Raw genomic sequence first — 26,591 nt, 5'->3', positions numbered from 1 at the left:
CATGTCAATGTATGGCAAAAACCACTACAATATTGTAATTAGCCTCCAATTAAAATAAATTAATTAATTTTAAAAAAAGAATGCTTCTGGTTTGACATTGATTCCACTTTTTTCTAAGCCTCCATTTATGCAAACTTCTCCAGGTGGAAAAAGACTTCTTTCTGAAGTCTGAAAAAATGCAAAACATTGGAATCTCTCCTCTCCCTCCTACATACCCAGAGCAAAGGGGTAGAGGCTGAGGCTGAATCTCAAATGCATCTCTGTTAAATCACTAGTCAACATCTAGGATTTAATTAGTCACCTCCCATAGTGACTGACTAACCTTGGCAGTATCAGCCCTAGCCCAAGGTCTCCCACCTTGCTACCAGTGTGGATTAGGCCTCATCTGTGCTAAGTGGTTAGGTGTCTAATACGGAGGTCTTCCCTGAGCCTGTGGAACTGCTGGCACAAAGTTGCCCCCAGCTGCAGGCTGGAGCTGATCTAAGAGGGCATAAGAAGAAATTCTTTCACATTCTGAAAAAGAACACATACTTCTAAGCATCTATTTCATGTCCTATCCTATCCCAGAATTAGTGTTTCACATAAATGCAGCATGACCAAAACTTGTGATGAGAAAAATGAAAGAAAATGGAAAATAAATTTCGGGAAAATTAAGACAGACTCAGGAGTGAGATTAGCATATAAAATTCATTCCATGAAATCCTATACAGAGGAAAATATTATCAGTTATGTGATTCAGCTCCATACTTTGGAGCAATTTAAAAAAACAAAGCAAAACTCAGAAAATTACCTCCTACTTTGAGCAATGTGATTTCCTGTTGAATTCTCCAAGTTAAATTACACAAAAGATAATTGAAAAAGACATTTTGCAGCGATTGGCTTTAAACCGGTTAAAAATTGAGAGCTAACTGCCAGACTTTTGACTAGAGAGGTTCTGTACCTAAAAGGGCCAGATTTCTATTAAAGTCATTTCTAGTTTGTGATACAAAATCATCTGTATTACAAACAGTAAACTGTTCAGTTTTCTATTCTCTTATTGCTATAGGTTTAAAAGGGCCCCTCCAAGCACATTTCTACCCACAAATGATCCCAAAATCTGTATAACCCTTTCAGCCTCTCCAAGGATCCATCCTCAAGCCTTATTTCCAGTATCTGGGGGAACAGTTCTAATTCTCTCATGCTACCTACCGCAGGCCCCTGAAGTCTGGAAAAGCCATGCTGCTATTCCCCTCAGAAATCTGCTTTCATGAGAACTTGGAAGTCCTGAGCCTCCATCTGCTCAAAAAGGAGTTAGTAAAGGAAAGAACTGAGCCACTGCTAATTCCTCCCTCGACAGGTCTGTAGGAGGTGATGATAAGGGTTCTCAGATGGCTGAGACATTCAAACTCCTGAATGCGTTCTAGCAAAGCTGACTCTCCTAGGGTAGATGGCTTCTTACACAGATGCGAAAAGCACTAACCATAAAAGAAGAGATCCATAAATCAGACTTCATGAACATGAAGAACTTCTGTTACCCAAAATACCACTAAGAAAATAAAGAGTAAGCCATATTGGAAGAATCTGTTGCTATATATAGATAGATAGATAGATATCTCTCTCTATATATATATATCTGATAGGGGATTCCCTGGTGGCTCAGACAATAAAGAATCTGCCTGCAATGCAGGAGACTAGGATTTGATCCCTGGGATAGGAAGAACCCTTAGAGAAGGGAATGGCTACCCTCTCCAGTATTCTTGCCTGGAGAATTCCATGGACAGAGGAACCTGGGGGGCTACAGTCCATGGGGTTGCAGAGTCAGACACCACTGAGAGACTAACACTTTCTGAGAAAGAGCTGTGTCCAATGTGAATAAAGAATGCATACAAATTAGTAAGAAAAATGGTGAAATACCTAATTTGAAAAGAAAAAATTCAAAAAGCATATCCAAATTGTCAACATACATATGAAAATGTACTCAACATCATTAGTCAGCAAAGAAATATAAATGAAGATCTTATTAAGATATTATTACACACATACTAAAATGATGAACACTGAAAAAGGTGTAGAATAACTAGAAACCTCATAATTGCTGGTGGGAGTATAAATTAGTACAATCACTTTGGAAAAAGACCCTGCAATAAATATCTAATGCAGATGAAGTTGCCATATAGTCACTAAGTTGTGTCTGACTTCTGTGACCCTATAAACTATAGTCCACCAGGCTCCTCTGTCCATGGAATGCAGATGACCATATGCATATTCTGTGACCCAGCAAGTCTGCTTCAGGAACGGTATACATTTATAGCAGCAAACTGGAAAGACCCAAATGCCCACGACAGTAGCATGGATAAATAAACCAGAGGGCATTATACAATTCAATACTTTACCACAAACTGAAATAAAAAATCAAACCAAAAACCCCTCACTACTGTAACAATGAGTTTGGGCCTTAAAGACATAATGTTGAGCTGGACACAGAATATACACAGTAGATTAAGTATAAGTAGTATCAATGGAATCCATTTATACAAAGCTGAAATGCAGGCAAAACTGGAGAAAGAGATGGTTACCTGGAAGCACGACTACTGGCTTTTATTTTCTAAATAATTTTTCAGAAACTGTAACAGGCAAGAAAGAGAAGAGAACCAGAAAAACTCATCGAAAAACAGAATATCGGAGTTAAAGAGACCTGGGAGATCATGAGAACCAGATGTCTGTCTCCTGGGAGGAACACCTTCAGTTCTCCAGATGAAGAGAGCAGATATTCTATAAGAGCATGAAGACTGTCATTACTGATCTGATTGATTTTAACTTGATATACCAGGTTATAACTGTTAAGAGTCATTTTTGGCTAATGTTGCCAATGATATATCTTGAGAGGCTAGTCATGTTACTTCTGATTATTTTTTAAGGAACCTCTTTAATCTGTGGCTCTTACTTGGTGAGAGATAAAATAGAATTAACTATTGGTAATGTTCCAACTTGGGCTTTTCTGGTGGCTCAGTGGCAAAGAACCTGCCTGCCAAAGCAGGAGACACAAGAGACGGGAGTTCGATCCCTGGGTCAGAGAAATCGCCTGGAGAAGAAAATGGCAGCCCACTGCAGTATTCTTGCCTGGGAAATCCCACGGACAGAGAGGCCTGGGAGGCTACAGTCCGTGGGGTGACAAAAGAGTTGCACACAACTTAGAGACTAAACAACAACAACAATGTTCCAGCTTGAACAAGTAGCAGGATGTGGTTTCCTGATATTGAACTTCCAAGTGTAGAGTCCCCATAAAATCTTCCTTATTTGGAAACTACCATCACATTCACATAACTCATAATGCATTTCACTACATCTGCTCATTTAAATATTTCTTTATTCCTATTTTATAACCATGATTTTAAAAGGTCTTTCATGTTGACAATAATCTGTAGATTCTCTTACCATTCTCTTTACTAAGCTAATGAATATTCCCTCTATAATCATTCAATTACCCAAACCATGCTCATTGAAATCCCGGTTATTGATGGTTAGTCATATTCCTGGAGAACAATCTGTCACATAATCCTAGCAGGTTAAGTTCTTTGTGGAAAAACAAAGCCAGTTTTCTAATGTTAGCAATAATAGCCACATTACTGAGTTCTCCAAGTATGAAAAGCAATTAGTGGAGATAGAACACTGTGACCACTCATGAAAATGTTCTATTCAGATTATAAGTGAGAGGATGGTCAATTTTATGTGCCAATTTGGCAAGGCCATGGTACCCAGTTTTTGATCAAACAACAATCTAGATGTTTCTGTGAGGATATTTTTCAGATGTGATTAACATTTACATCAGTAGGCTCTGAGTAAAGCAGATTGCCCTCCATAATATGGGAAGGCCTCATCTAATCAATTGAAGACCTTAAGAGAAGGCTGTATATTGTCACCCTGTTTATTTAACTTATCTGCAGAGTACATCATGTGAAATGCTGAGCTGGATGAAGCACAAGGTGGAATCAAGACTGCCAGGAGAAATATCAATAACCTCAGATATGCAGATGACACCACCCTTATGGAAGGAAGTGAAGAGGAACTTAAGAGCCTCTTGATGAAGGTGAAAGAGGAGAGTGAGAAAGCTGGTTTAAAACTCAACATTCAAAAAACTAAGATCAGGGCATCAGGTCCCATCACTTCATGGCAAATAGATGGGGAAACAGAAACAGTGAAAGACTTTATTTTCTTGGGCTCCAAAATCACTGCAGATGGTGACTGCAGCCATGAAATTAAAGGATGCTTGATCCTTGGAAGAAAAGTTATGACCAACCTAGACAGCATATTAAAAAGCAGCGACATTACTTTGCACATAGCAAAGTCTGTACAGTCAAAGCTATAGTTTTTCCAATTGTCATGTATGGATGTGAGAGCTGGACCATAAAGAAGGCTGAGTGCCAAAGAATCGAGGCTTTCAAACTGTGGTGTTGAAGGCGGCTCTTGAGAGTCCCTTGGACTGCAAGGAGATCAAACCAGTCAATCCTAAAGGAAATCAGTCCTGAATATCCACAGGAAGGACTGAAGCTCCAGTATGTTGGCCACCTGATGCAAAGAGCCGACTCACTGGTAAAGACCCTGATGCTGGGAAAGATTGAAGGCAGGAGAAGGGGACGACAGAGGACAAGATGGTTGGATGGCATCACCGACTCAATGGACATGAATTTGAGCAAGCTCCGGGAGATGGTAATGGACAGGGAAGCCTGGTGTGCTGCAATCCATGGGGTCACAAAGAATCAGACATGATTGAGCAACTGAAGGACAACAACAAAGCGAAAAGACTGGGGTTCCCAGAGGAAGAAGGCCTTCCTCCTCCAGACTGCCTTTGGACTCAAGATTCAACAGCAGCTCTTGCCAGGCCTCCAGCATGCCCACCTTCTCTGCAGATTTCAGACGTTCTTGCTTCCAGAATCACATGAGATGGTTCCTTAAAATCAATTTCTCTCTGTCTCCCTCCCCCCATGCCCCATGTACAGACACACATCCTGTTTGGAGATTCCTAACTACTACAAGTGGCTTAACATACAGTTGTTTCTAGCATGAAAGGAACTCTGAATAGCTTTGGCCTGGCCATCTACTGTATTTTGTATCAGAAACAAACTGCATGCTTGTGCGACCATCGGGACCAATGCTCTACCTGGGCCCTGCTCCCTGCCAAAGTGAGCTATATGGGGCACAAGGAATGTGTCATAAAAAGCCTACTACCTCTAATTAACATACCTCTCACCAAATATCATTATGATCATGATCCCAGAAGATATCTGATAAAATGAATAATGATCGTGTGACCAAATTTAAACTTTCTCTTTAAATTATTTGACCCAAAGGTTCCCAAAAGGTCTCCTTTTCAGAAACAACTTCCCAAAGTGATCCTCTGATTCATCTTCTCTGGGTCAGCTTTCTATCTCAACTATTACAAGGTTAGAGTTTCTTCAATAGAGCCTGTTAATTATTCAGACACCTGCTTCAAGACAGAGAGTGGGCTAAAGTTCAGGCAATGCCTTTGTGCTAAAACACACATCTTCACTCGGTTTCATTGCAGGAGGTTTAAGTGTTCATTAGAAATCTCAGGAACTGAACAGGAGGTGAGAGGATTAAGGGAAAAAGATTATAGGCCAAAGGAATCCAAAAACAGGTGTGGGGGGGTGGCACTGATAGAGGCGTTTCCCGCAGCAGGCCCCCAAATTATTCTGGCTCTTGTGGCATGAAGACTGGAAACTTTGTGTATTTATATAATAAGGAGCCAAGGCGCTATGTGCAGGAAAACCCCCAGGTTTTATCACTGTTTTTAAACACTAGCATCTAAGAAAATTTCAGTGAGGCACGAAGCTCATTAGCATGACTCACCTGGAAGTGGTAGCTCCTCCAATCAACAACGGGATCTTTATAGCTAGTCTCTCCATTTCCTTAGCGACAAAAATCATTTCATCCAGGGAAGGAGTGATGAGTCCTGACAGGCCAATTATGTCTATTATTTAAAAAAAGGAAAAAAAGAACAATGAAAAGGAGGATGAGAGAAAAAGAGTAAAAGTATGAAGACTCATTTTCAAAACTCTGTAATAAAGACCACAAGCCAGAAGATAAAGTCCCAATTTCTATTAATAATTTTGAGACTTCTTTTCTGACTGGGGGTTTTCAATTTATTGTTTGCTTTTGGTAGTAAATATGATTTGCAACTTCAAATCGCAATAATCTGCTTGCCACCATTTCAGGAAAAGCCACAAAACTGTTAGTTAATGATTTCCCAGAAGGGAAATGTCACAGTGTCAGAAGAAATATAAGAACACATACACACAGAGAAAAATAAAATCTAATACAAATGGTTCTAAGAAGCCTATCCCCGTACCCCTTCCTCGGAACTATAAAGGAGTTTCACTGTTACCTACTCACCCTTTTTGCCCCCATTATAAATGGCAATGACAGAACCCTCCAGGCAGTAATGGGTGGGGGCATCACCCTTCACCGACGGACACTGGGAGAACACAATTTACTGAAATGCCCAGGAACCTGGTTGCATAGTACCTGCTTTGTGGTCTAGAGCAGCCTTCAGTATCTTGTCACATGGAGTCATGACTCCTAAATCAATAACTCTGGGGTACAGAAACGAGATGTGAGATAATTAGTGAGATCCCATTAATTATCAAAAAAGCTAAAGGAACATTTTTATTTAGCCATTGAACACTGCTCTAATGTAAACTGGAATCACACTGGAAAGCTCACTAAACGTTGACAACGGACTCAATGATGACTGCCATTGATTAGGAACTGATCGTGGGCAGGGGCTACACTAAGCTTTTTTAAAGACCCTCGCTGACACAATCCACAGAGCATCCAATTCACCCGTTTAAGGTAGCTTTTGGTAAAGGACATTATTTTCTAAGCTCTTTATTCTATATTCTATTTCTAAGAATATATAAAAGACATAACGTGCCATTTTAACCATTTTTAAGTGTACAGTTGAGGGTCGCTAGTTAGTCACAATGTTGTGTAACCATCACTACTATTTAATTTCAAAACTCTTTCATTGCCCCAAACAGAAACTCTATAATCCCTCAGCAACAAGTAACCTTTACTCTGCCTTCTATCTCTATGACTTTGCCTTGTCTAGATATTTCTACAAGTGGAATCATACATCATTTGTCCTTCTGGGTCTGGCTAATTTCACTTAGCCTAACATCTTTAGGGTTCCTCCCCCACTGTAGCCTAAGTCAGAACTTCATTCCTTTTTAAGGCTGAATAATATTTCATTGTATGAATGTGCCAGATGTTTATTCATTCATCTGTCAATGGACACCTGGGCTATTTCCACTATGCTAAGCCTTCTATATAAACAATCTTGTTTAACCCTCACAGGAACCGTACATGGAAGCACGATCATGGGGCCCGTGTCTTTTTTTCTGGGAGGGGGGGTTGTTTCCATATATTTATTTCATGTATTTATCCAAATATATACATGGGATGGACTATTATAAATGGAATTATTGCATTAAACAATATAAATATTTTTATGATGTTTGATTCCTATTTAAAATTTGATTTTGAGGTAGGTTTTACCAAAGAATACTTTTTTTTTTTTAATTCTTGAAAACATGATTTTTACGTTTTTAATAAGGAAGGGTCTAGAAAAGCATGTGCCCGTAAGTTAAGCATTTTGTCCAGCCAGACAACTAACTAGTAGTGGAGCTGCGATCTGAACCAGGAACTGACACGAAAACTCGTCTTCTTAGCCATGGAGGCCAATAAAGACGTTAGAGAAGTTCACTCCATAAATATCTACTGAACAGTATACCCTACGTGGAAGCCAACAAGAAGGAGAAGGAAGAAGAGCTCAGTTCCTGTACATGAAAAGCTGATGAGAAGGGATCTCCCGTAAGTCAAAGGAGAGGGCGAACAAATGAGAGGACAGCTGCCACGAGAGATGAGCGAGCCTCAAGGGAAGAGCAGAGCGCGGCGCGCACACGAGGAGAGAGGCAGCCTGGAGCGCGCCCGCAGACACAGCGACTCCACCAAGCTGCGACTGCAGGAGCAGGCGGCTCCCTGGATCTCAAAGAAAACGGGATTTCAGCCTTGGAAAATGTTCTATAAACCACTCCTCTCTCTAGATTTAGAGAGTACCAAGGATGTCCATCATTTTAATGTCATCATGAGCACTGGTTATAAAGATGTTTTAAAAATTACAGTGCACATTTTGTTTTCTCATGTCAACATTCTTAAATAACTAAACAGACAAAATGATTTTAAGTTAAAAAAAAAAAGCAATGCTTAAGAACCACTACCTGACATCACAGCAGTTGTTAACAGGAGGTGTGGAACACCAAGGGCAGGAAGGAGCGTTGCTTCTCATTATATACCTGTTTATGCTTAAGTTGGATTTTTTAGCTTGGTATCATATTATTTCAGTTCAGTTCAGTTCAGTCACTCAGTCATGTCTGACTCTTTGTGACCCCATGAATCACAGCATGCCAGGCCTCCCTGTCCATCACCAACTCCCGGAGTTCACTCAAACTCATGTCCATCGAGTCGGTGATGCCATCCAGCCATCTCATTCTCTGTCGTCCCCATCTCCTTCCACCCCCCATCCCTCCCAGCATGAGAGTCTTTTCCAGTGAGTCAACTCGTCGCATGAGGTGGCCAAAGTATTGCAGTTTCAGCTTTAGCATCAGTCCTTCCAATGAACACCCAGGATTGATCTCCTTTAGAATGGACTGGTTGGACCTCCTTGTAGTCCAAGGGACTCTCAAATTTCTTAAAAAAAAAAAAAAAAAAAAACTAGCACATAGGGAATCCACAGGAAGTGGACAATTTCAAATCAATGATGACTCTCTTCAGGTCAGTTAGCACTAATCCACTAGAAAACATGCCGCAGAGGTTGATGACAGGGCACTGCAGGTTATAACGGGGGTGAGGGGACCCCCGACTTTCTCTTTAGCACACTGCACACAGTCTGGTAACTGGATTTGTTGAACTGTGACTAAATACAGCCTGTAACACCAAGTGAAAGAGCATATCGTTTTCACATGAAGACAAAGAGGTATGGATTTCAAAGCTGACTGCTTTCAACATCGTATGTTGTATTTTAAGAATTACAACTCATCAGTATCATGGAAAGAATCATCTCACTCTCAATTATTTTTCTCGTTTCAGGCGTGCTATCTTTCAGGAACATCGTGTGCCTGCTTGCTTTGTTGGAGGAAAACTAAGGAGACCTCGTGGTCAGATAGAAATGGAGGAAGGAGAAAGCTGTAGGGAGTGAGCTCAGAGAGAGAGAAGAGAACATCTTCATGATTGTTTAAAATTTCAAAATATTAAGTTTGAGGTTTTTTTTAAGAAATCTAAATGGAGTTCTCAGGTAGTCATCTGGATCTGTAAGTCTGCAGTCCAGATGAGCTGGAGATAAAACCTGGGACTTGCTGGCATATTACATGGCGTTAAGAAGTCCTGAGACCATGTGTAAAATATTTAGAAAAATGAATTGTCAAAAGTGGGTAGGGGCTGTAGAGAAGGGGTGGAGGGAACAGTGGGAAGAGGAGCGCAAGGGAAGAGAAGATGACAGGGGAGAGGAACAGAAAAAAAAATTCATTAGACTGAATGAGATGATCTGTCTGTCCAGACCTATTTTAATCAGATCTGACTTACCAAGATCCCCAGGTGGTCAGAAGGTACACTGAAGTCTGAGAAGCAGTGAGGACAGACACAGACGAGGTCCCAGGGTTAAGCCCTGAAGTACTCCCCTTTTCGGGGGTCACACAGAGAAGGAGCAATCAGCAAGAGAGATGACCAGCCGTTAGGGAGGTTAAGAAGAGGTCTGGAAACAATGAACTAGGGCCTAGAGTATGACGAGTTCAACTTCCACCTTATTAGGCTGCTTTAAGAAGTTTTGTTGGGAAACAGTCAAATGTATCACTGCTTAGAGGAGCACTTTACAATGTTTTCCATGCGTAGAAAATAATACTTGTGGCACTGGGATACAGGAAGGAGGCTACTCGCCACCAGTGTCAGCTGATCGAGGACTGGGCTGTCCTCAGTCACACACTGGAGAAAGAAGCGGATCCATTTCTGGGCATGTGTGAGGTGAGAGACTGCTGGCAAGTTCTGAATCAGAAAACAGTGTGATAAGTGCCAGGAAGGGAGCCTTTACAGTGTGCTGTGAGAGGCCATCTAATCTGGACAACAGTTTTAGAAGGACTCCAGGAGGGTGCTATCGGCTGAATCTCGAGCAAGTACTAGCCAGGTGAAGGAAAGAAGAGGGCCATCCAGTAGAGACTAGCATGACAAAGGTCTAGAGTCATGAACAACCGGCCCTGGGGAACTCTGGCTGGAGGAAAGGATCCGAAGCCTGCGTCAATGCTGTCCCTGCCTGCCGCCACCTGCCCACCACCCCTCTCTGCTTCCCCTGCAAACCTCGACACCTCCCTTGGCTTTCTCCTGATTTCCCTTCTGCACTCTGAACTATACCCCATGTCTGTAAGCCTCTTCTTACACACATACTTTTATTTTGCCACATGAGAGATTAAAGAAAATAAAAATGAATACTATGGATTTTTCAAATTTTTACAATCATTATTCTAAAGTGATTATAACAGAGCTGTAAACTCAGGCATTTAATTTGGGCTTCTAATTCAGATAAAAAGGTAAGCTGCACCAAATGCCTTAGCAAAGGCATCCAAAAATATTTAAGAATATATAAAATTTTGAAAATAAATCTTATAATAGATAAAGCCCCTTTTACTCTCCAGAAAGAATGAAAAAGTAAAATAAAACTAATTTTTCTTAGGGTGCCTCACATCCATTAAGGGAAGTTAAAGGTGGCAGTGTCTTCTGATCCTGCAATTCACACGTACCACCACTAGATGGGAGTACTGTACCAGTTTGCAGTCCCATTCAAGATTTCCAACGTGTGGTTAAGCCCTGTGTCAACAGATAAATGGATAAAGATGTGATATATGCACACAATGAAACCATTAAGAAGCCATAAGAAAGAAAGAAACCTTTCCATTGAAACAATGGATGGACCCTGAAGGCATTATGCTGAGATAAGATATACAGTGAAAGTAAAATACTGTATGACAGGCTTATATGGGGAATCTAAAAAGCTGAATGCACAGCAAGAAAAGTAGAAGAGGTTTAAACTAGGGGCTGCAGGGTGGGGAACGGAGAAAGCAATGGCAGCCCACTCCAGCACTCTTGCCTGGGAAATCCCATGGATGGAGGAGCCTGGTGGGCTGCAGTCCATGGGGTCACTACAAGTCAGACACGACTGAGCAACTTCACTTGCACTTTTCACTTTCACGCACTGGAGAAGGAAGTGGCAACCCACTCCAGTGTTCTTGCCTGGAGAATCCCAGGGATGCAGAAGCCTGGTGGGCTGCCATCTATGGGTGTCGCACAGAGTCAGACACAACTGAAGCGACTTAGCAGCAGTAGCAGTAGGGTGGGGAAAATGGGGAGATGTTGGTCAAGGGTACAAACTTCCACCTGGAAGATGACTAAGTTCTAGGGCTCTAATACACAGCACTCTGAACAGAGTTAACAACACTGCATGCTATGAGAGTGTTAACAAAGTGTGTCTTAAATGTTCTCACCACAAATAAGAAATGGTAATTATGTGATGGGTTAGCTAACACCATGTGGTGATCATACTGCAACATGTAAGTGTATCAAATCAACATTTTACACCTGAAGCTTATACCATGTTGTATGTCAATTCTATTGCAATTAAGCTGCAAAAGCACGGACACACAACAGTTGAAAGCATCCAAACAATGATCAAGAGGACCTGTGAGGTACTAGGAGAGAGTGGCCTAGTGTGCCCTTGACTTATACACTCCTTTTCCTGACTTAGCTGAAAACTCCAGCAGTATACAGTTTTAAAGTGTTCCCTTCTTAACCATATATTGTTTACCCATCCTAGACAGTTATATTAAGAACCACTGATTAACACAAAAATACATCTCATTATCTGTTTCACCAGATCCATATTTTTAAATACTAGATGTGTGATATTTAATTTTAAATTTTGATATTACATCCTCTTTTTTTCTCATCCAATTAAACAGCGTGCATTATGTTAAATGGGAAAAGTCTACATTTGTCTTTTTATATAATAATTGTTAGAGTATTCTAAACTCAACTTTAATGTAATCAAATATCTGATCAAAATATGTTTAAATATTCTAAATTATTTCTAAAGAGGAATTAAACTGGAATACTAATATCAGGCATTACAGTTAAAGTTGCTTAAAACAGGAATAAATACTGAAAGCTAAACTGACCCAATACAGAATCCTGACTTTTGGATTCAGAGGCCCTGAGGATGGCCTGCCATTTGCTAGCTGTGTAAAATGAGAAGTACAATAACTGAGGCAGACAAAGCAGGATCAAAACCGTAAAAAGAAAAAAAGCATGAAGGACAGGAAAAAAAGAAAAAAGAAAAAAATCAGGAAAAGAATGCAAAGGGGAAAAAAAGGAAAAATCAGTTACATTAAAGCAGCACTATATAAATTGTGAAGCGGTAAATAAATGTCAGGTATTAGTAAACTCTAATACCTAAGGTGGACATATCCCCAGATCTATTCAAATTCTCAAATCTGCAAATTCTATTGCATTATCCCCATTAAAAAAAGGTGCTTTTTCTGTCTAGACAGAACTATCACTCTGAGTCCTTTTTACTTCTTTTTTCCCCGCAAAGAACTCTTAGCACTTCATGAGATTTACTGACCAGTGACAAAGAGCTGGGAATGAAACAGCTGTATTAGCATCTGGTACTAGATGGTTTGCTAGACTCACTCAACGAGCTGGGTGATCCACCCAGGCATTAGCCTGCAGCACGGACATGCAGTCAAAGTATACATTTCACAGCACAAGGCCTATCTCAGGGGCATCTGTCTACTACCTGACACATAACATTAAACCCATCAGTGTCGAGAGTCCATGTATTATGAGACACAAGACCCAAAGGGGTGTTTAACCCCAAAGAGAAAAGGTTTGCACATTCACTTATTTTTAACAAAACGAATAAAGTTTCGTCAGAAGATATTTCTCCAGTTGCCATTATTACGTGAGTGCTCAGTCATGTCTGACCCTTTGCAACCCCACAGGTGGTAGCCCACCAGGCTCCTCTGTTGATGGAATTCTGTAAGCAAGAATACTAGAGTGGGTTGCCATTTTCTACACCAGGGGATCTTCCTGCCCAGGGATCGAACCCAGGTCTCTTGTGTCTCCTGTATTGGCAGGCAGATTCTTTACCACTATGTCACCTGGAAGCCAGCAAAAAATAAGCAATCCTCCAGTGTACAAGCCAGAGGAAAGCATGGAGGAAAGCTGGAGGAAAGCGTTTGGGTTTAATAAGTCACTTTCACTGATGACATCGGGCTCCCAGTAGCACCCTGGAGAAATGCCACAGTTCTCCCTGGCCTCTTAAAATGCCTTTGACTGGAGGAAGAAACATCACTGGTATGATTCTCTCACCTACTTACCCATTTTTCATAATACAAAAGGATAAACACAGACAATGATATCTCAAGAATTGCTTTAGGGAGTTTGCTTACAAAGTGCCTTTTTTCAACAGTTTTCATTCCATTATCACCATTGAACATGTACCTGGCTTTTTAGCCTGACAAACAGTAAAGTTCCTGAATGGAGAAAAGTCAGCTAAAGCATCTGGGTGTCTCTAATACAATGCATGGTATATAGTAGATGATCTACAAACATCTATTAGCTGAAATGAATTTGAACTAATTGAGATGAATGCAAATAGAAATCAACAGATAGGATTTGAAAAGATGAGACAACAGCAGAAATGTCAAGAGATTTTAGGAAGCCAACACCTTATCAAATATTTATTCCTCATCCAAATACTTATTCTATAGGTAAAAATCTTACTGTAACAACCTCCACTGTCTCTCTGGTATATTTATCTTTAAAAAAATAATAAAGTATTCCAAGAATAATATTCCTTATTTCCAGGACTGGGAGAGAATGCTCCGTCTTTTGAGAGTGAACAGGCAGCCAAACAGAAGTGCCTGTGAAGACAGAGGAATAAGGTGCCACTCTGTCAATGCTCCTTCATCTCCAACCTTCCTTAGCTGCATTTAATTAGCCTTGAACGCAGACATGGATGAACTGTTCGAAAGCAGGGAGGGGGGGCTTAGAGCATAATGGTTATCGGACAGTGGGAACTCTCTAACCCTAACCCCAAGGGGGCCCAGCTGCAGCTGCAGGCAGTTGTTTCTCCTCTCTATAGCGAAAATAGCACATGGAAAGAAGTCCACGCCTCAAAAAAACCATTGGCTGGATATGGACCACAGAAGACATTAGTTATATCAGGCTTTTCATTACAAAGACTATGTTGAAATCTGAGCAAAACATGTTCTTACTGTGGGTCATGAGCTCTCACTCAGAAATAAATTGGCACTGAATAATTATTCAACTATAATGAGAGATATAAAAAAGGGATTTTTACTTGTATACAACATTCAAAAACTAGCTTCATCAATACTAAGAGGCATGCATGGTTCTCTTCTAAACAAAGGAAAAAGAACGGTCAAAGCCTTCTTATAAAACTCCATTTAGCCAAGGTCTTAATAAGATCTTGGCTTAATTGAGCTTATTGAGAGTAAAAAGGGAATACGGCCATGGGGTGGGGTCCAATGTTTGAGCCTCTGGCCTGAAGTCAATTGCCCAGAAGCCTCTGGGTTGTTTGACCCTGCTTGAATACCGTTTTCTCTTTTGTCCTTACTGAATGTACACCATTGAATAATTACTAAATTATTTCATTTGAAAAGGTATGTTCAATGCAGACAATTCAAAAACATGTGAAGAAAAACAACCTCTAACATCCACAGCTCTACCCTGCCCTCCCCACCCAAAGATGAATCACCTGTTAATGCTTTTACTTTAAATAAGAAAGGGGCTCAGGGAAGAAAGGTGGGTCCTAATTTACCTGAAATTATTGCAGCCAAGAACCACTCCAACTATGTTCTTGCCTATGTCGTGTACATCACCTTTAACAGTAGCCAGCACGATGGTGCCTTGGTAAGGGTCCTGGAGAGGAAGTCAAACAGCTCAGCATTGCTAGGGTCATCTGGTTCTCTGGAGCCAGACAGGTGTTGGCACAGAAAGCAATTCAATGCAACCCTCAAAGATGCAGCTGGAACCCAAGCTTCGTGCTCTGTGCGAAGAAGGCTGTAAGCCTCAGCAACCCCCCAGGCGGTTCACTGAGCGGGCTTCAACCCAGATCATGTGTTCCATCATCTCAAAAACAGTTTAAGCTCAAATACAAAACAGTCCCATCACTGAAGATCATATTTGTAATCCCCAAACCCATCTGACAAATGTTTAGTAAATGTTAGCAGTAAAGGGAGAGGGCGGCTCTGGTGAATTGCATGTGTCCCATCAGAATGGGAAGGACCACAACAGCCCAGGGCAGGAGGGCTCAGACCATCTTCTTCAACACTGTTGTTCCGAATCCATCTCCTCCCTCAAAGAAAGAAAAAGAAAAGAAAAAGACATGCAAGGCAAGTGGGATTTTTATGAACACTACTATCAGAGCCATTCACAAACAGATAGATTTAAGAATTCAGAATCTTAGGGGCCAAAGCTGACCGAGTTTCAGAGGGAGCTAAACAAGGTCAAAAGCTTAATGATTTACTGCGGTGGCGCAGCCAACAGGAAGGGAACTAAACCCAGCAGTGGTGCCAAGAACATGACCAGCACACAGAATATTCAGGTAAGAGGTTTTCCGAAACCAGACAGCATCTCAAGGGCAGGGACTGATCTTTTTTAGCTACAGAGTCGAGCACACTACCTGGCACCTGGTAAGAGCTCTGTAAATAGTTGGTAGATGAATGAAGGAACTGGTTTTGTCTTGAAATCATGGCTTTGTTTAGAAAATAATGTTTCTATTAAAAATTTCATAAAGCCACGTTCTATAGAAAATCCCAGGGTATTCTGATACTTGGTAAAAAAGTTGTTTCACTTCTCTGCTTCATCGTCAATGACACAGTCAAGTCCAATGGCTTAGGTCCCTACCCTCCAGCCCAGTAAGAGTATCCAGAGTCAATTCCTCACAAGGTCCACAGGCCCCAACAAAATGACTTGCCTCATCTTCTATTTTGCCAGTAAGCACTTTGGTTTCTTCTCTCTCTTTTTCCATGAAGGGAATAAGGTGACCCACGGCCTTCTTCATGACCCGAGCTGACTTTATAACCTGGGTAAAATACACAGAGTCAGGCATCTTTACCAAAACACCTGGCTGGTTACACACGGTTGCTTGTCAGATTTTAGCACAAATTATCATGCATGTTTTGACCTTAGGTCAGCCACCCTTGAATCCATTTTTGACAGTGGGTGGGTGAGGAATGAGTTCACCATGAGGAAAATTAATCAGTCAGGTACAGAAGAAGAAAAACAAGGCTGGAAATCAAATGTTGCAGTTTCTGTCCTCTGAACTTCTGCATGTTATTTTTTCTCCACCTAGAAGGCCCTCTATCATTTCTTGAAGTTCTGCACATCCTCCAAGTGTCAAGCTTCTCCTCCAAAAGCCCCTTCTCAGCCTTTTCTTCTCAATCCCCACTGTCACAATTCACTTATAATTAAGGCTTATGCAAAAGGAAAAAAGAGCCTTAAAGTCTATAGAATTAGAGAAAAATTTTGTAAACATTAATTGGATAAGGGATTAATATCCAAAATATATAAAGAACTAATGCAACTTTAAAACAAAACCCCAAATAATCTGATTAAAAAATGGGCAGAAGAACTAAAAAGATATTTTTCCAAAAAGGATATCAAAATGGCCAATAGGCACATGAAAAGATGCTCAACATTACTAATTATCAGGGAGATACAAATAGAAATCACACTAAGATACCACTTCACACATGATAGCTCAGGGCTTCCCTGATAACTCAGTTGACAAAGTTGGTCTCCTGCAATGTAGGAGAACCCAGTTCAATTCCTGGGTCGGGAAGATCTGCTGGAGAAGGGATAGGCTACCCACTCCAGTATTCTGGCCTGGAGAATTCCATGGACTGTATAGTCCATGGGGTCACAAAGAGTCGGACATAACTGAGTGACTTTCACTTTCATATGTTAGAACGGTCACCATCAAGAAAACAAAAACCAACAGGTCCTGGTGAGGATGTGGTGAAAAGGGAACTCTTATACACTGTTGGTGGGAATGGAAAACAATATGGAGGTTCTTAGAAAAATTAAAAATAGGTCTACCACATGATCAAGCAATTCCACTTCTCAGTATAAACCTACAGGAAATGAAAATAGGATTTCAATAGGTTTAACACAGCATTATTTATAACAGCCAAGACATGGAACAACCCAAATGCCCATCAACAGATGAATGGATAAAAAAGATGTGGTATATATACAGAATGGAGTATCATTCAGTCATGATAAGAGAGGATATCCGGCCATGTGCAAAAAAACACAGATGGATCTTGAGGACATTATACTAAGCAAGATAAATCAGAATGAGAAAGACAAGTACTGGATGATCTCACTTATATGCAGAACCTAAAAAAAGTCAAACTGGAAAGAAAAAGCAAAACAAAACAGAGAGTGAAACTGTGGTTACCACGGGATAGGGATGGGAGGGTAAGACTGATGATATTTAAGGGTACAAACTTGTAACAAGTAAATAAGTCACAGGATCTAACACACGGTATAATGAATAGACAATAATGTATGATAATGATATAGTGTGATAAATATTATTTCAACGGCAATCATATTAAAATATGTATCACTGTACACCTTAAACTGACAAAACGTAAGTCAAATTTGTTAAATAGACAAAAAAGAACACGGACTTTCATAAAATTCACGAACGTATACTGAAATACATGAGAAGCAGGATGAGAAAACAGGGTATCTGTATAGTATCAATGTTTCTCCCTACAAAAAAATTTACAGTGGAGAAACATAGCGACACTCTTAACAAAATGATCAAAGTTAACCTCACCAGTAATAAGACATAGCAACATGATGGGCCTCCTGATATGAGAAGGGCACAGCATTACTCTGTGTTATTCTTGCCAAAAATGAGAAAACATCAGGAAAATTCAAACTGAGGGAGAGCCTATCATTTACCAAACTGTACAATACTCTGTAAAAGTCAAGGTCATAAGGAAAAACTCTGGAACTGTTCAAGATAAAAGCAGTATGAGATTGTGGAACACGAAGAGAAGAGTAGAGTAGCAGAAACACTGGTGAAATGTGAATAAGGTCATTAGTTAACATGGTTATATCAGTATCATTAATTCCCTGGTTCTGATAACTACACTATGATCAAGTGAAAAGGTTAACATTAGGGGAAGAAGTTGAGGGGGATACATGATCACTTAAATTGCACCTGCAACTTGTAAGTCTAAAGTTTACTCAAACATAAGAAGTTAAAACAATAAGTTGACATCATGAAAAAAAAGTCTGTGAAACTGTCCCAGACTTGGGGAGACTAATGTAGGACAACTGAATGTTCCCTGAGTGTGGTGATGGTTTCACAAGTACAGACATGTTAAAGCTTATCAAACTGCATCCTTTAAACATGCATATTCTATTGCATGTGAATTATAAAACAGTAAATCTGTAAGAAAAGATAAATGCTATGAAGGAAAATGGGGAATGGACAATGAATAATTAAATACAGAATAAATTTTAAAAATCAATTATACTTCAATTTTAAAAAGTTAAAGAAAAAAAAAAAAGAACAGGGACTTTTTGTTTTTTGTATGCCTCACAGACCTGAACCCAGAAGTCTCAAAAAGTACCAATGTTAATCAATGTGGTCGGTAGCTGCTGTAAATCAAAATAAGAGTAAGACTACTGGTTTTACTTGAAACATATTATTTAATGTATATCATTATTTAAAATGGTAATGATCTTTTCAAAATATTTATCCTTAAGGATGAACACTGGCTGGTCAAATCAAATCTTAACATGATTGACTTTATACTAATCTTGGGTTTTATTTTAATTTGGGGGTTGGGGGAGAGACTTGTGCTGGGGTAAGAGGTGGTACAGAACCCCAGAACATGAAGACTAATGCTGGGAATGTCCAGATGGCCTCTAACTTCGACATCACCCTAGATGAACTTTTCAGACTATGCCTAAAAGTGCATTCAGAGAAAGAATGAGCAGAATCACACCTCAATGCCCCTGGGCTCTTATCAAAATTAAAACCAGAGAAACAGATGCAAATTTACTATTATTAAAAGATAAAGGCTCTTTCCTTGTGAGACTTTTTCCCCCACCATTTGCCAACCTGAGGTAGAAACATTTTTCCAGCTCCAAAAAGATCACCAACAACTTTCATGCCATTCATCAGCGGCCCTTCAATTATATTCAGAGGTCGGGGATATTTTTCCTGGTTTAACCTGGCTTCCTCAGTATCTTCAATAATATATTTTTCAATGCCCTACAGAAAAACAAAAAATTAGGGAAAATTCACTTAATTAGGAAAAATTGGCTTTAGTTCAAACATCCAACAACAAATAAATAGTTAAGAGTGTGGGTTTTGGAATCAGACTGCATGGGTTCAAATCCTGGCTCTTATCACTAATTTAGACAACTTATTAAGCATCAGTTTCCTGATTTAATAATCATACAATACCAGCCTCTCAGTTATTTTGAGGATTAAATGTGTAAAGTGTAAAGTGCTTAGATGGCTTTATTGACATAAAGCATTTTATTGATATAAAGTGAAAAATTAGTGATGGAAGGAGTACTAATAAGTTCAAATTCATAATAAAATACACTTTTTATCCTAGTGGCTTAACAGATTCCATGTAAACAAACATCTCCTGTGAAATCACTGTTTCCCCACTGCACTGTGACAGGGCTGGGTGCAGGGAGGACCCAGCCTTCACTGATCAAGCCCAAATCCTCCAGTGTCCCCAGTTCAAGGACCCAAAGAGGTGGATGACTAGTTTCACAACCTGAAGTAGGTGAATCTCAAAAGTTCCAAGAAATTAAAAGTTAAATTCTAGAGACCAAAAAAACCCCTGAAATTTCCAGACGCACGAATGAGGAAACCGAAGCCAAGAGATTATCTATCTGGACTAAAACTCTAACTACAGCAGAAGAGCCAGAACTCATTTGTTGATCAAGAGACAGCCACATGGCCTAGAACAGCGCTTCTCACCCTCGGCACTGCTGACAGTTTGCACTGAACAATTCTTCGTGGCACAGGCCTCTCCTGTGCACTGTGGCAGGTTTACCAGCATCCCTGGTCACTGGATGCCAGTAAAACCTCCCAATCCAGTCACAACAACCAAAATATCTCCAGATACTGCCTGATGTACTAGACACAGGGGTAGGATGGAAGGCATCATCACTCAGGAGTAGTCCGGGAATCTCCTTCATCAGCTGCTGCCAGCACCTCTCCTCCAGCCGCGCCATCAGCCACCAGGACCCGCAACCAGCCTCCGGCTCACACTCACCTTCACAAGAGCATACTCAAGGCGTTCTTCGATAGGGCCATTCCTCCACTCATCAGTCTGGATGACTTTCTTCCCTCCTTTGCCCTGAGTCTGGATTGAAATGTGAATAGAGAGATGATACAATAGGTTGCTTACTCAGCTAGTTGGCAGAAAAAAACTATGTCTTATTCTTCCCTTATGTTTCAAGGCCCTAGTACAGTGCCAGCATGAATAAAATCTTTGGAAAATGTTTGAGGTAAGGAGAAAGGGAAATAGCAACCCACTCCAGTACTCTTGCCTAGAAAATCCCATGGAGGGAGGGTCCTGGTAGGCTACAGTCCATGGGGTTGCAAAGAGTCAGACAAGATGGAGCAACTTCACTTCACTTCAAGGAGAGAGGAAAAGAGATAAATCTTACAGGTTTTGAAATTTTATTTAAAAATTTTCTTCCTTCCAGTTTTATTTAAGTATAATTGACATACAGTGCTATACAAATTTCAGGTGTACAGCATAAAGAGCTGATTTATGTACAAATGAAATGATTACTACAATAAGTTTAATGTATATCCATCAGTACGAAAAAACAAAAAGATAGGACACTGAAAGATGAACTCCCCAGGTCTGTAGGTGCCCAATATGCTACTGGAGATCAGTGGAGAAATAACTCCAAAAAGGGTGAAGAGACGGAGCCAAAGCAAAAACAACATCCAGTTATGGATGTGACTGGTGATGGAAGTAAAGTCCAATGCTATAAAGAACAGTACTGCATAGGAACCTGGAATGTTAGGTCCATGAATCAAGGTAAACTGGAAGTGGTCAAACAGGAGATGGCAAGAGGGAACATCGACATTTCAGGAATCAGTGAACTAAAATGGACGGGAATGGGTGAATTTAACTCAGATGACCATTATATCTACTACTGTGGGCAGGAATCCCTTAGAAGAAATGGAGTAGCCCCCAGAGTCAACAAGAGTCCGAAATGCAGTACTTGGATGCAATCTCAAAAAAGACAGAATGATCTCTGTTTGTTTCCAAGGCAAACCATTCAGTATCACAGTAATCCAAGTCTACGCCCCAACCATAATGAAGAAGCTGAAGTTGAACGGTTCTATGAAGACCTACAAGACCTTCTAGAACTAACACCCAAAAAAGATGTCCTCTTCATTATAGGGGACTGGAACACAAAAGTAGGAAGTCAGGAGATACTTGGACTAACAGGCAAATTTGGCCTTGGAGTATGGAATGAAGCAGAGCAAAGGCTAATAGAGTTTTGCCAAGAGAATGCACTGGTCATAGCAAACACCCTCTTCCAACAACCCAAGAGAATACTCTACACATGGACATCACAAGATGGTCAACACCAAAATCAGAATGATTATATTCTTTGCAGCCAAAGATGAAGAAACTCTATATAGTCAGCAAAATGAGACCGAGAGTTGACCATGGCTCGGGTCATGAATTCCTTATTGCCAAATTCAGACTTAAATTGAAGAAACTAGAGAAAATCACTAGACCATTCAGGTATGACCTAAATCAAATCATTTACGATTATACAGTGGAAGTGAGAAATAGATTCAAGGGATTAGATCTGACAGAGTGCCTGAAGAACTATGGGTGGAGGTTCATGACATTGTACAGGAGGCATTGATCAAGACCGTCCCCAAGAAAAAGAAGTACAAAAAGGCAAAATGGTTGTCTGAGGAGGCCTTACAAATAGCTGAGAAAAGAAGAGAAGCAAAAGGCAAAGGAGAAAAGGAAAGATATACCCATTTGGATGCAGAGTTCCAAAGAATAGCAAGGAGAGATAAAAAAGCGTTACTCAGTGATCAATGCAAAGAAATAGAGGAAAACAAAAGAATGGGAAAGACTAGAGATCTCTTCAAGAAAATTAGAGATACCAAGGGAACATTTCATGCAAAGATGGGCTCAATAAAGGACAGAAATGGTATGGATCTAACAGATGCAGAAGATATTAAGAAGAGGTGGCAAGAATACACAGAAGAACTATACAAAAAAGATCTTCACAACCCAGATAAACACGATGGTGTGATCACTCACCTAAAGCCAGACATCCTGGAACACGAAGTCAAGTGGGCCTTAGGAAGCATCACTACGGACAAAGCTAGTGGAAGTGATGGAATTCCAGTTGAGCTATTTCAAATCCTGAAAGATGATGCTGTGAAAGTGCTGCACTCAATACGCCAGCAAATTTGGAAAACTCAGCAGTATCCACGGAACTGGAAAAGGTCAGTTTTCATTCCAATCCCAAAGAAAGGTAATGCCAAAGAATACTCAAACTACTGCACAACTGCACTCATCTCACATGCTAGTAAAGTCATGCTCAAAATTCTCCAAGCCAGGCTTCAACAGTACGTGCACTGTGAACTTCCAGATGTTCACGCTGGATTTTAAAAAGGCAGAGGAACCAGAGACCAAATTGCCAACATCCAATGGATCATCAAAAAAGCAAGAGAGTTCCAGAAAAACATCTACTTCTGCTTTATTGACTATGTCAAAGTCTTTGACCGCTGGATCATAACAAACTGTGGAAAATTCCTAAAGAGATGGGAATACCAGACTGCCTTACCTGCCTTCTGAGAAACCTGTATGCAGGTCAAGAAGCAACAGTTAGAACTGGACATGGGACAACAGACTGGTTCCAAATTAGGAAAGGGGTATGTCAAGGCTGTATATTGTCACCCTACTTATTTAACTTATATGCAGAGTACATCATGAGAAATGCTGGACTGGATGAAGCACAAGCTGGAATTAAGACTGCCGGGAGAAATATCAATAACCTCAGATATGCAGATATTACCAACCTTATGGCAGAAAGCGAAGAAGAACTAAAGAGCCTCCTGATGAAAGTGAACGAGAGTGAAAAAGTTGGCTTAAAACTCAACATTCAGAAAACTAAGATCATGGCATCTGGTCCCATCACTTCATGGCAAATAGATGGGGAAACAGTGGAAACAGTAACACACTTTATTTTTGGGGGTTCCAAAGTCACTGCAGATGGTGACTGCAGCCATGAAATTAAAAGACACTTGCTCCTTGGAAGAAAAGTTATTACCAACCTAGACAGTATATTAAAAAGCAGAGACATTACTTTGCCAACAAAGGTCCGAGTAGTCAAAGCTATTGTTTTTCCTGTGGTCATGTATGACTGTGAGAGTTGGACCATAAGGAAAGCTTAGTGCTGAAGAATTGATGCTTTTGAACTGTGGTGTTGGAGAAGACGCTTGAGAGTCCTTTGGACTGCAAGGAGCTCCAATCAGTCCATCCTGAAGGAAATCAGTCCTGAATATTCATTGGAAGGACTGATGCTAAAGCTTAAACTCCAACACTTTGGGCACCTCATGTGAAGAACTGACTCATTTGAAAACACCCTGATACTGGAAAAGATTGAAGGTGGGAGGAGAAGGGGACAAGAGAGGATGAGACGGTTGGATGGCATCACTGACTCAACGGACAAGAGTGTGAGTGAACTCCAGGAGTTGGTGATGGACAGGGAGGCCTGGCGTGTTGTGATTCATGGGGTCACAAAGAGCTGGACACGACTGAGCGACTGAACTGATATCCATCATCTCATATGGCTAGAAAATAAAACAGAAAAAACATTTTTGTTTCTTGTGATGAGAACTCTTGAGTTATTCTAAAATCTGTCACATATATTATACACCAGTGTCAGTGATATTATCACATTGTACATTAAATCCCTAGTACTTATGCATCTTAAGAGGAATTCCTTTCATCCAATTTTCCCTCCCGTTAGCCCCTGCCTCTGGTAACTTCAAATCTGATCTCTTTTCCTATGATTTTTTTTTTTTTAAAGCATAATCGACCTATAGTTTTAGTTCCTGGTACACAGTACAGTGATTCAGTATTTCTATAATTATAAAATGTTCCTCACTAGGATTTGAATGTTCAGTATAGAGATGGAGTGAGACTCCTTTTTTTTTATTTTCCTTTCCTTCTTTCCTAAAAGATAGCATCTTGGGACCAAAGATTTCCAGGACAGTAAGAAAAGCTAAACCTGATATCTGATGAGCTTTTAAAGTTCTCATGTAGGACCATCACTACTCAGATATGTGAAGAGTCTGTAACAAAGGCAAGTCAGAAATCGTCTTAGAGGTGGGCACACTGTGAGGTACCAGACACAGACCGTGCTCTCAAGGACTCTGCCGTATCGTAAGGTAGATGGAAATACACAGAGACAGGTAAGCTACACGAGAAAGCCTGTGCCAAGTGCTCAATGAGAAGATGACACAGACAAGGCTAGGAATTTTGAGGACAGAGTGATCATCACAAACTTGAGTGGTGAAGAGAGACTTTGAAGAAGCTGACAGACTCAGCAAAGGGACAAAGTTGTGATGATCCTGGGATGGAAGGTGAATTGCATATCTGTTTCCTCCCTCTCAACTGATGTCACTCGTTGCCCAATTCTGAAATCTAAGTATCTCTCTTGTTTCTCCATCTGGGCTTCGCGTTCAATTAGTTACCTAGCCCTAATAATTACACCGCCTCAATATTTCGCTCTATTCTGCTTCCACTTTCATAGTCCAAGCGTCTAACTGGTCTCCACAGCCCAGGATCACCCTGGTCCCCAATGCATCTTCCACACTGTAGCCAGAGGGGCCTTTCCAAAACGCAAACCTGATCAAACTGCCCCCATGGGAAGGTTCACTGTAAGCTCCCTATTGCTCTCCGAATGTTGTACTGATTCCTTTTCATGCTGGACAATGTCCTGAACTGATGTTCTCCCAGCTTCATCTTCTGCCATTCCTGAAGAACTCAGCCCACCTTGAACATCTCAATTCCTTATGTTCTCCATCATCTCTCTCATCCCCGGCCCTTTCTTTACATCCACTCATCCGACAATCTTCTCTTTAGCACCTGCCAGAATGCCAGGCCCCAGCTAGACGCAGACACTCCTCCTCTGGCAGAGAATACCAGTACTGTACCCCAACCTCAAACTTTAGCCTGGCTAACTCCTACTGAGCTCTCAGGTCCCCCCCAACCCATCCCTTCCGGGAGGCTTTCCCTGACCACCCCTACACCTTTGGGTTCAGTGTCTGTAAGCAGTCTACAGCAGCCTGCACATGCGTTATCTCAGCATCCATCCACCACACTGGATGACAACTGCCGCTACATGCTAGTGCACGTCTCACTGCACTGCAGGCTCTATAGCGGCATGCCTCTCTTATTAGTTAGAGCCTCCAAGTTCACAAAGTACAAGCAGAAAACAAAACCTCGGTAAATATTAGCTGAATGAGAACCGATTTCCCAGAGCAATGGTTGTGCAGGATAGTAGAGGTCAAGCCACAGAGTGCTAGGAATCCACGCCATGGAGTTTGGACTTAACCTTCCAGGCAACTGTGGCAAGAGTGGAGGTGCAGGAATGACACAAATTCTGAAGCTTCAGAGTAACATTCCAAGTACGATTATTTTGCAGAGGAGGTGAGACACACAGCTTGCAGGAACTTAGTTCCCCAACCAGGGATTGAACCTGGGCCCTTTGCACTGAAAGTGCCAAGTCCTAACCACTGGACCACCAGGGAATTCCCACCAAAGTAGTATTTTTAAGAGAATCCTAGAAAGGGGAGAATGTTTCAGAAGTTCACGATGAAAGCCTGAACTCCAGTGGCAGGAACAGGAAGGGAAGGAAAGGACAAACATAAAAGCATCAATGGACAGCATGGAAGGAGGACTGGGAGGAGCTCCAGGATGGAGGGCCGGGGCAGCAACTGACCACACAGGGCACTCTCGCATGCAAGAGACTAACGCTGCTCCCATACGACGAGAGACCATAAAGAAGACGGCAATCAAAAATGCATTTGTTTCAGCATTATTTATAATAGAAAAAGACACAGAAACAACCTTTGTGCTCGTCAGTGAATGTGATATATTATACACATATATATATAATGGAATATTATTCTGCCACAAAAAGAGGAAATCCTGCCATTTGAAACAGCATGGGTGGACCTTGAGGGCAACATGCTAAGTGAAATAAGTCAGACAGAAAGACAAATACCTTATTGATCTCACTTACACTTGGAATCTAAAAACAGAAACAAATGGGGTGATGGATGTTAACCAGACTTACTGTGATGAGCATTCCACAGTATACACTGATATCAAATCATTATGTTACGCATC

General features: G+C 40.8%; 1 protein-coding gene and 1 non-coding gene across 3 annotated transcripts in view; both read right to left on the bottom strand.

The window, feature by feature from the left end:
• The window catches only part of MTR (5-methyltetrahydrofolate-homocysteine methyltransferase), a 126,629-nt gene that overhangs the window by 24,835 nt on the left and 75,203 nt on the right, over positions 1 to 26,591 (bottom strand). For both annotated transcript variants that reach the window (XM_055425744.2, XM_055425745.2), the window contains exons 19-24: positions 20,451 to 20,540; positions 19,274 to 19,426; positions 16,100 to 16,207; positions 14,942 to 15,042; positions 6,523 to 6,590; positions 5,848 to 5,968 (exon numbers count right to left, since the gene is read on the bottom strand). In XM_055425744.2, the coding sequence (XP_055281719.2) occupies positions 5,848 to 5,968; positions 6,523 to 6,590; positions 14,942 to 15,042; positions 16,100 to 16,207; positions 19,274 to 19,426; positions 20,451 to 20,540 (641 nt within the window). The remainder of the gene's footprint in view (positions 1 to 5,847; positions 5,969 to 6,522; positions 6,591 to 14,941; positions 15,043 to 16,099; positions 16,208 to 19,273; positions 19,427 to 20,450; positions 20,541 to 26,591) is intronic.
• Positions 25,918 to 25,990, bottom strand: TRNAE-UUC (transfer RNA glutamic acid (anticodon UUC)). Its single transcript has one exon. It is a non-coding gene; the product is annotated as a tRNA-Glu (tRNA).

Source organism: Moschus berezovskii, chromosome 12, assembly GCF_049115385.1.
Source record: "Moschus berezovskii isolate FMDL1 chromosome 12, NW_MosBer_1.0, whole genome shotgun sequence".
In the NCBI taxonomy this organism is placed as follows: domain Eukaryota; kingdom Metazoa; phylum Chordata; class Mammalia; order Artiodactyla; family Moschidae; genus Moschus; species Moschus berezovskii.
This window is presented reverse-complemented; position numbering and strand designations above follow the sequence as displayed.